Source organism: Hirundo rustica, chromosome 3 (genome assembly GCF_015227805.2).
Source record: "Hirundo rustica isolate bHirRus1 chromosome 3, bHirRus1.pri.v3, whole genome shotgun sequence".
NCBI lineage: Eukaryota > Metazoa > Chordata > Aves > Passeriformes > Hirundinidae > Hirundo > Hirundo rustica.
The window spans coordinates 8652461-8662520 of NC_053452.1; the positions used below are offsets into that span (position 1 = coordinate 8652461).

General features: G+C 51.7%; 1 protein-coding gene across 9 annotated transcripts in view; it reads right to left on the reverse strand.

Annotated features, from left to right (window-relative positions):
- Positions 1–9693, reverse strand: part of BMP2 (bone morphogenetic protein 2) — a 68015-nt gene extending 58322 nt beyond the window's left edge. For 2 of the 9 annotated variants that reach the window (XM_040060189.2, XM_040060190.2), the window contains exons 1-4: positions 9196–9693; positions 6226–6653; positions 5078–5436; positions 2483–2720 (exon numbers count right to left, since the gene is read on the reverse strand). In XM_040060189.2, the coding sequence (XP_039916123.1) occupies positions 2483–2720; positions 5078–5429 (590 nt within the window). In that variant the 5' untranslated portion in view covers positions 5430–5436; positions 6226–6653; positions 9196–9693. Of the gene's footprint in view, positions 1–757; positions 2721–5077; positions 5437–6225; positions 6654–6800; positions 6897–7349; positions 7547–8167; positions 8338–8462; positions 8638–9195 lie in introns of those variants that run through there. The other 7 variants (XM_040060185.2, XM_040060182.2, XM_058419998.1 and 4 more) reach the window with 7 other exon arrangements.
- Between the last annotated feature and the right edge of the window lie 367 nt (positions 9694–10060).

Below are 10060 nucleotides of genomic sequence, written 5' to 3' on the forward strand. Positions count from 1 at the left end.
AACCTTACAGCCCAAGAGACTTTTAAGCTCACAAGAAAAAAATGGAAGCAGCCAACAGGTAATTCGTTTTTCTCTCCCAATCCTCTGTACCCTCTGCTTTTTGTGATGAGCAGCAGTAAAGGATTGGTTTACAAGAGGACCCGTAAGACATCATCAAGTCAGCCTTTCTGATCAACCCACCTAGCCAGTACCATTACTGCAACCCAGACGATTTTGCTAAAAAAAGGAGGAGCTTGGGAAGTGCCAGGAAAAAAAAAAAAGAGGGGTTCATTAACAAAACAACAGGAGGCCCAAATCAGAGATTCCCACCGCTGATTTAGAGAGGTCCCTGCAGGGCCCACTGCACACGTGGCTTCAGGAAGTGTAGCCTAGTTCACCAAATCCAGAACTGGACCCACAACAGAGCTCGAGGGGATGACCAAGAAGCCCATTTAAGCTCCTTTCCTGCTCTCCTCTTTCAGCACAACTTCCACACAACACCCCCAGGCTCTGCCTGCCGCACCAGGCGTGGAACACGCAACAGGCACAATCAGCGTCAGCTTTAATGCTCTGTTTGCCCACTGCAAATCACGCTTTGCCCCTCACAGGAAGGATTTAAAAACCAGTAAGATGATGCAAGCACAAGTTGCTCTTGTGATGACTGCGTAAGTGAACCGTTTTTTCTTACAGACTGGACTTCTCAGAAAGAAAGATCAGTACTCTATGGTTTATTATCCGAAATAGATTTAAACATTTGGGAAGGAAAAATAAAAAAAAAAAAAAAAAAGGTTTCCAACACAAAACCCTGGAAATGAAGAGAGACTAATCTGCCAAACAGCAAAACCATCAGCTGAGGTTAGAGAAGAGGCTGCACATGACAACAGCTTGCTGTAGGTAGAGCAAAAATTGCAGATTAATTTCACTGTAACACTCCACAGAAGTGAGCTCTCATCTGAGGTGAGGAAGTATGCAAGGCTTTTCCAACTGTTAAAGACAAGGGCCGGTACAAATTAGGTACGTATTCCTCTTTAGCATAGATAATCACAAAAAAAAAAAAAAAAGGATGACATTTTAGTTTTTATTATTTTTGGCCAGGACTTTTAAAGGAAGGACTTTGAAAGGAAACATCAAACATTCACTTTTCTGTAGGTCTCGAAAGGATTCAGTCTTCCCCCACCCCCACCTCCCATCGGATTTCTATTGGCCCTTATATTCGCACTGCAAATTAGTTGGGAATAGCAGTATTTATACTAGATCAGCAACGTCTGGTTCTTATCCAAATGTTCCACCTAAAGAGGATGCCAGTTCTCATGGATTGGACAGCCCACCCTGCAGCATTCCTGAGAATTGTACAATATAATCTTGAAAGTCAGCAGAGTGGATTATCCACTTTTTTCTGGACTTGAACTTGTGACCTTAACAGTAGCACAGCAGAAAGCAAATGTGCTATGCACTTTGCCATAGTAACCTTCCATGTATTCTTTTCAACTTAAATACACACAATTGAAACAGCTACAATTTTGGAAAATTATGTACAAACCCTATATTTTTTTCTTTTTTGATTACATATAAATACAAATTAGCTATTCTTCTAAAAAGTGGTTATAATAGTAAATAAATACAAAATAAGAATCTGACCATTATACTTCATGTGCTGGGGTTAAACCCATATAAAATGTACAACTAAAATACATTTAAAATCTTTAAAGGAATATTTCTCTGATTAAAATATTTGTTTTCCCAACTTTTTCGTAGACATAAATATATTTTCAAAATAGTTGTGTTTTTTTTTCTTTCCATTTCATTACATAAATAAAGTCTTCATTGGGAAATATTAAAGTGTCAGCTATTCTTTTTTTTTTTTTTTTTTTGCATTTGTCTAATATATTTGCTGTGTTAGCGGCACCCACAACCCTCCACAACCATATCTTGATAGTTCTTTAATACAACTTTTTCATTTTCATCAAGGTAGAGCATGGAAATAGCACTCAGTTCTGTCGGCACACAGCAGGCCTTGGGGATTTTGGAATTCACTGAATTGACCAAAGTCTGAACAATGGCATGGTTTGTTGAGTTTAGATGATCTGCCAGCGGAAAAGGACATTCCCCATGGCAGTAAAAGGCACTATACCCTGGCGGGGCAACAATCCAGTCATTCCACCCCACATCATTGAAGTCCACATATAACGGATGCCTTTTGCAACTGTATTTGTGGCGTTTACGCTGTTTGTGTTTCGCTTGACGCTTTTCTCTTTTATGGAGCGGGTGTCCCTTGCCATCATGCCCAAACGTCACTAACAACGGCCTCAGCTGAGACCAGCTATCTTCATCCTGATGTAAAGACCTGCTAATCCTAACGTGCCTCTTGGAGGCACTGTTCTCTTTGTCCAAGTGAACCACCTCTACCACAAACCCATGATTAGGTTGTCCATGTGCAATCCACCTCAAAACAGCTGGCGTTACATCAAAACTTTCCCATTTACTTGCATTATGATGCACCAACCTGGTGTCCAAAAGTCTTGTGACAGGGTCCTTAGAGGTGGCTGTGGCTGGCTTTATAATTTCATAAATATTAATACGGTGATGGTAGCTGCTGTTGTTCTCAAAGGCTCCGTGCACCTGTTTCCGAAAAATCTGGAGTTCAGCTGAGGTGATAGACTCCTCATTAGGGATGGAAGTTAAATTAAAGAAGAAACGCCGTGCTGTTTTCCCACTCGTTTCTGGCAGTTCTTCCAAAACTTCTAATTTGATTAAACAGGAAAAATAGAAAATAAAAAAAAAGAGAGAGGAAAAAAAGGAAAAAATCAGAAACTGAGACAAAAAAAAAAAAATTAAAAAAAAAAAAAATATATATATATCAAACCCCTTAAGATTGTCTGCTGATGGCAGCTTTCGAATGACAGCTACCACACGTGACACACAAGACCTGAAAGACTTTCAGGAAGAAAATACTGTCTCCCTTGTCAGCTTGTTTATGCAAGCATGTATAGCATGAGGTTAAAAAATGCTTCATTCATTGTTACACCTTTGGATTGGCTCCTGGTGGCCTTTGCCTTCCAGGTAGTTATCATTAGAAGCAAGAAATATACAGCCTTAATTTGGACTTCAAGGATATGAATGAAAAACTCAAGCACTACAGCTACCGGGGAATCATTAAAACTGGTGGAGGACTTTGGGCAACTGCTGCATTTCTGATGTTTTTGAGAATACAGCTCTAGCATCAATCCCTAAAACTCCACTCTGAAAAACATTACTCTGCAATTTAGGTGACCTGGAAATCTTAATGTATGAATTTTTGTGTCTGCAATTAGAGACGGTGAACTCAGCACCCATAACGGTACCTTACAAAGCACGCCCCAGTATTTACCCAAAAGGGCCATAATGAACAGCAGGACACTTCAACTGCTGAAATAGGGGTGGATGGAAAAGAGATAATGAAACCGAGTCACCTCCAAACAAGAAGTTTATAAAACCACCAAAACCAAACATTCAAGGAGTCACTAAACTTCAGGCCATTCCCACCTTTGACTAATAACTGAACAGAGCTTCAGAAGGGGTACAGTATACCTAGGGCTGCTAAATACATTGTTGCTACAGACATTAAGAAGTTAGATGTATTTCCCAAAAAAACCTTCTCTCATGGTTTTTAATTTTGGTGTTAAACACACTGAAGAGGAAAAAAAAAAAATCACTTTCTAAGCAGAAGCCATAACTGCTGTTAGCAATTCTTAGTTGTGTAGCCATTCCCCTTCAAATCCAGTACAACTTTTTGCGTAAGGCAAGGCTCAGCCTTATGGCATTTCAGGAGCAGACCAGTATTGGGCTAATATGCAAATATTTTGAATGGTCACAAGACAAACTTCTGCTCTCAAGAAGTCACTAGTGCAGGGAGAACCCAGTGGAAAAAAAAAAAAACAAAAAACCGAATCACAGTGATTTTCTTCTAAATTTTGTAAAAGTCATAACACTGATTTTCTGACAAAATCTGCTTTTGCTGTTATCGTATGACTACTTCAAACGGCAGATTTTGGCATTTGCCTAAACCTTGCCAACTTTGCCCTTCAACTCCTCTCTCACTCAGCCCCTTGTCCCCAGCCCTTGGGTTTAACACGAATGACTCCCGTGCTGGCTTTCCCCCATTAACTCCCAGGTTTTCACTTCCCGTGTAGGGAAACGTGGCTGAGGACAGGTTAGATTTCACCATTCATCTTCCTCACGATAAGGCTTTCCACTGAACAGCACATCCACTTCTCAGAGCCCCCCTCCCCCCCCCCTTTTAGAAACTAAAAAGCTAATTAATATATTTTCTTGACACTGTTTCGCTCTAAAAGGAGGGGGAAGCTACGTTTTCATTACTTTTGCAGCGGGGCCACTGCACGGCAGCACCGGAGAGCCGCAGCCAGGAGCAATTACAACCTGGGGAAACGCTTCCCAAAAAACACGTGAGCGACACGCGCCCCACCGGCTCCACGGGCCTGGTTCATGCCACAGCCGCCGCTTTGGTTATGGCAGTCGAGAAACGCCCCCGGCTGCTGAGTGGGGGTCTGCCCCAGAGAATCGCTGCCTCGGGGGGCTGCAGGCGGGGAGGTGCCGCTGGAGGCCTCGCAGGTGAGAGCCGAGCGCGGCCGCGGGGCTTTGGCAGCCTGGGCACGGCCAGCCCCGGTGGGTCTGCCGGCAGCGCTCCTCGACGGCAGCCCCCGAGGACGTCGCGATGGATCGTTTCATTGATCCCTCACGGGGATTAGATAAAGATTAGAAACCGCAGCGGCCCGGCTCAGCCTCACGTTAGGGAGCCTTCCCTGCTTTCTAGCCTCGCAGGAGAGCGGCGATCTGCCGGAGCGCTTAAGGCGGAGTCGGGCGGGTTTAACGAGAAAAGTCAATAAACCGGCAGCGCCCCGACGGACGGGGAGCGGGGAGAAGGGAGTTGGCGCAGCAAGGGCTCCTCAGCAGAGCCCGTCGGGCAGCGCAGCCGGCCGGGAGAAGCGCTGCGCGAACCCCGCGGTCCCGGGAGGAGGAATCCGCCCCCCGCTCCTCCTCCGGCCCTGCCCTCCCCCTCCCCTCCGCTCCCGCAGCCCGCGGAGCCCCCGCCCGCCCGTACCTTCGTGGTGGAAGCTGCGGACGGTGTTGGCGCGGCTGGCCGCCCGCTCCAGGGGGAAGCCCAGCGCCGCCGGCTGCCCCAGCTGCTGCCCCGCGTGCAGGCGGTAGAGGTCCAGCATGTAGGGCGGGATGACGACGTCCTTGCCGGGGCTGGGCCGCCGCTTCAGCCCGAACATGTGGAGCAGGCGCAGCTCGAACTCGCTGAGCAGGTCCTCGGGGCGCTGCGCGGCCGAGGCGGCGCGGCCCGGCTCGCTGAAGCGCCGCCGATCCACCTCCGGCATGAGCCCGGCCGCGCCGCCCAGCAGCGCCTGGCAGAGCAGCAGCGCCAGGAGCGAGCGGGTCGCGGCAACCATGATCAACCTGCGCGGAGGAGGAGGCGATGGGAGCCAGTCAGCGCGGACACCGCGCCGGGGGAGGGGGGGACGGGCGGGGACGGTCCGCAGGTGGGACCCACCCCGGCACCGGGCCACGGCCGGCGGAGCCCCCGCCGCGGACCGGCCGGCGGAGCCCCCCGAGGGGCCGCTTCAGGTGCGCGGCGGCACCGAAATCCCCGTGGCAGGAGATCAAAGGGAGCGAGGCGGGACGGGGGAGCGGAGCCGGGCGCTCCGCAACAAAGGAGCGCGGAGGTGAAGGGGAGGAGGGGGACGCGGCCGGGGGCACCGCCGGGACCGGGGCGCAGGTGTGCGCCGGGCCGGGCCTCCCGCCGCCGCGGCAGGCACCGCTCACCGGGAAGGGAAAGGAAGGGGAGGCTGCCCGGCAAAGCCAAGTCCCCGCTGTCCTCCCGTCCCGACCCCCGGGCTTCCCCCCACACACCCCTGAGCCGAGCCGCGGGGGCTCGGGGCCGGCTCCGCTTCCCCCGCGGCGGGGCAGCGGCTTCCCTCAGCGGAGGGAAAATGAGAGCTGTTTTCCCTCGGCGGAGTGCGAGAAGGGGAAGGAGGAAAATACATATCCTGCTACGTCCTTAGCCAAACCCACAGGATGACATTCTCCCCCGTGAAACTTTGGGCTGGATTATTATCATAGTAATAATAGTTATGATTAGTGTCCCGTCCCCCCTCTCTCTTCCAGAGCGCTAGCACCTCCACCGTGGCCCACGGAATCATCCTGCGGAGAAGGCTTTCAGCGGATCTGCGACCGCCGGAGCTATACCTGTGTGCAGCAGCAGGGGTTGTGTCTGCAGGAGGGTGTTCTGCTCTCGGGGTGTTTTTCCCGCATCACTTGGTGTTACTCCAAACTTCGCTGCTGCTCCTCTACAGCTGCCGAGCAGAAAATAGAAGTTCCCTGAAGTGCAGTCCGCCTCGGAAACATACTTTTAGCAGCTGGTTGAGGAGGCAGAAGGCAAGTCCCAGCCAGGGAAAAAGCTTCTCCCTTTTAAAAGCAGCGATCGTGAAGTTGCTTCTTTTTCTTCTTCCTCCTCCTCGCGTGTGTGTGCCTGCCCGTGAATGGGTCCCTACGTGTCTACGGAGTTAAAAGGCTCCTTTTCAAAAATGTCCTTTGCATCACGCTCATCAGACAGATGGACATTTACCGAGACTCCCGCAGCAACGTCAAGATGAAGCTTGACTTGTCTCCGCTCCCTTAAAAAAGAAAGGAAAAAGGAGGGAGGAGGGTAAATAAAAGAGGAGGGGGGGGGGGAAAGGGGTGGGGAGCCGCCCGCCGCCGTCCCGCGTGGAGCGGCCGCGCTAGGGCACCGCGCCGGGCTCCCCGCCGACCCCGCACCGCACCATGGCCGGGGGTGGCCGCCCGCCGCCGCCGCCGGGGCTTTTTGTTGCGCGGCGATGTCACGACCCCGGAGGCTCGGGGGCCCGCGCCAATCACAGCCGCCCTGTGGGAGCGGGCTGCGGCCCCGCACGGCTTTTAAAGGAGACGCCGCCTCCCTCCCTCGCTCCTTCCCTCCCTCCTCCCTCGCCCGCTCCCTCCCTCGCCGCCGCTGCCGCCCGCGCCCGGGTCGCGGTGCCGCCGGGGCGAGGGATGGGGCGGGCGGGCGTCCCGTTAAACTGTGGTACCGGCGGCTGATCCGATGAGAAAAGGCCCCCGGCCCGCCCGGTCCCGAGTCCCGCTCCGGGCGGCGGTGGCGGAGCGGGACCGGGCCGGGTGGAACAATGACCCATTGTACAGCCCGAGCGCTCCGCCGCCGCAAATCGGATTAGCGCCGTGCCCCGGACTGCCGGGGTGGTAAGGTGCGAAGGTCACGTAAGGTACCGGGAGAATCCCGGTGCTTTAGAACTGCTTTTAAAATACGTATATGCGCTTAGGTATTTTTCTCCCCCTACCAGAGTGTGGAGCCCGCTGCCCGAGCCAGGGGCGAGAGCTGGAAATCTGGGGGTTTCCTCGCTCTCCTCTCCGAAAGAGAAGCGCCCGGACTCGGGAGAAGTCTCCTCCCGCAGCGCATCCGATGCGGGCTCAGCCCCGCGCGGGCGGCGGAGGGGTTGGGCTGGGTGTTTCTTTTTTTTTTTAAGATGTGGCTGCCCTCCAGTGGTGGAACGGCGGCGGATCGCCGGCCCGGAGCGGCGGTAACCCCGGCACGAACCGCCCGCCCGCGGCCCCGCACCTGCCCCGGCGCTGAGCCGCGCTCCCCGCGGGGCCGGGGCCCACCCGTGCCCACGCCGGTGCTCCCCGGGCTGAGGCCTCGACAGCTCGTGGCATCATCGCCCGTAGAGTAGGACAGCGGTGGCACGGGTGGAGAATGCAGGGCCGTGCCCAGCGCGATTGGACGCCCAATCCCAAGGGCATCCCTCGGTCCCTTTCCCGACGCTGGCAAATCTCCTGATACAACGAGTAACTGGCGAGCAGGGCTGTGTCCTTTGCCCCACGTCTTTGTTTGTCTGCCTGGGCCCTGCGGTAGGGCCAGGCCCTTGCATAGGTATGCGATACCTAGCAATTTAGGGTCCTCATCAAAGCCAAAGCCATCGGCACACCATCATTAGCCGGGGTCCTGGTGCCTTCCCGGCAAGGCAAGTGCTCTGTGCTCCACCTCCTCTTCCCAATATCTCTCAGGGGCTTCATTTGCAAAAGGCACGGCCAGCCTGTGACACCTTGAATTACTGCGGAGGAGGACTTAAAGCAATAACAACTGAGACAGCTCCATTACCAGCTCCTCCTTTGGGAGCGGCCTTTCCCCTCCATCTTACGACATTTTAGTGTAGGAAGAACACCGTTTTGAGACAGGAATTCGGTACATTTGGGCTGGAATGACTCCTCCTGTGGGCCTTCTTCCCTTGGCTTCCCTGTCGCGACTCCGGCAATTCTCGTGAAACGTCCCTGCAGGATGAGGAGCTCACCCAGGGAGGTGCATACCAGCAAAACAAACCACCCCAGAACTGCACCAGCGTAATTAAAGAGCTGCTAAAGCTCCTTCATGCCAGCAGCTCCCAACACTCGCTAACCTGATTTTCACTCGCTGCCCTGCGCACGGTGGGAGAGGGGACACCCAGCAAGCTGAAATCCTCAAGAGTTGAGCTATTTTTCAGTTGCATTCCAGCGCAGATAATGTTTAATTTTATGACTTCCTGCAAGTCTTCAGCATGAACTGAAAGTTCGTGCAGTGTGACTTCAGGGTATGCCAATTATGTAAATCAGCACTAAAATAACAATGGCAACGTAGTTTACACATCACTGACATTAAATGAGCACTTCAACTTCTAATTGCCATTCCAGCTCAATCTTAGTGGGTCATGCCAGGAAAAAGTCATTTCTTGCCTCAACACTTACTCCCTGTGCCTGGAGCATAGGCTCTACTGTATGCCCAGCACAGCGTTATCTCCAGGAGCTTTCTATATTAGGATAACCAGCCTTAGAAGGGAGAAACGTGTTTGTGGCTGCTCTGAAGGCCTGCATACACTCTGATCTGATATCAGCAGGGTCTTGTAGGTTTGCCCCTCTCTGATTTTAAGGATAAATAAGCTTGCAGAGTCTTCTCTTGGCCGTAAAACACCTTGCTTTGTCACGTCTCAGTCTGTTTTGATCTGGAGCTGCTGGGGAAGCAACTCTACATTCCCATCCATTTCCTTGAGGCCCCAAAAAACAACACTGAAGCACCAATAACACTCCCTGAGTGCGCCCACCCACACTAGAACCTCAGCCACGGCCCCCCACCTTCCCCACAGAAAGATTTCTCACCAGGGCAGATCCAGCTCTGTGGAATATGGGGGAGAAGGCCTTCAAAGTGCCATCCCCAAAGGTTTGGTTGTGGTCCATGTCTCCTCAGCACAAAAACTGACTAAATTCTGCCTTGTGTTCAGGCCTGCTCCACAGCACCCCCAGCACCAGCACACCTGACCTCACCAGCTGAGAAGCATCTTCATGATTACAGAGAGAATTCGAGACAGGTGTATTTGGGTCTAATGAATTGGAGGGCAAACACTCCTGAATGTGCCCAGCTCAGACTTCCAGCTCCACAAATGAGCTCTTGTCCCCTTCCCACTCCTAGAGCTGTGCAGTAGCACATTTGAGACGAAGAAACCAAAGCTCAACCAGTGCATTTCCTGCAGCTGAAATTCCTCACAAGTTCTGTGAAAATGAGGGGTTGAGTGGTACATCAGCTAAATATCCAGCCCCATCGAGGTGGGCTCCCACAATGGCATTGCATTTTACAGAGTTACTCAAGGAGCAATCCTGCTCTTCAGCTCAAGTCCTGCCAGAGCAAGAAACTACCACTTATGATGAAAAGCTCCATTTTAGTAAACCTGGCTGTGCATATTTGGTAACCTCCTTTGTGAAATTTCACTTTTCCCCCCAGAACTTTGCATAGCTGACTACACTGATTTAATTTCTTTCTTCTTTACCACATGCACTCCTTTTTTTTTTTTTTTTTTTTTTTTGGCAGGTGCTTAGCCAATAAGTATTCAATTAGTGGCACCTGCTGCTTATGTTTCAGATCCAGGTGTTTCTTGCTAGGACACAAACACAGCTGATAGATATCAGGTGTTCAGGTGTTGTTGGGTTTTCTTAGTAAAAGGGTGGAAAAGCATCCAAGTAAGGATAT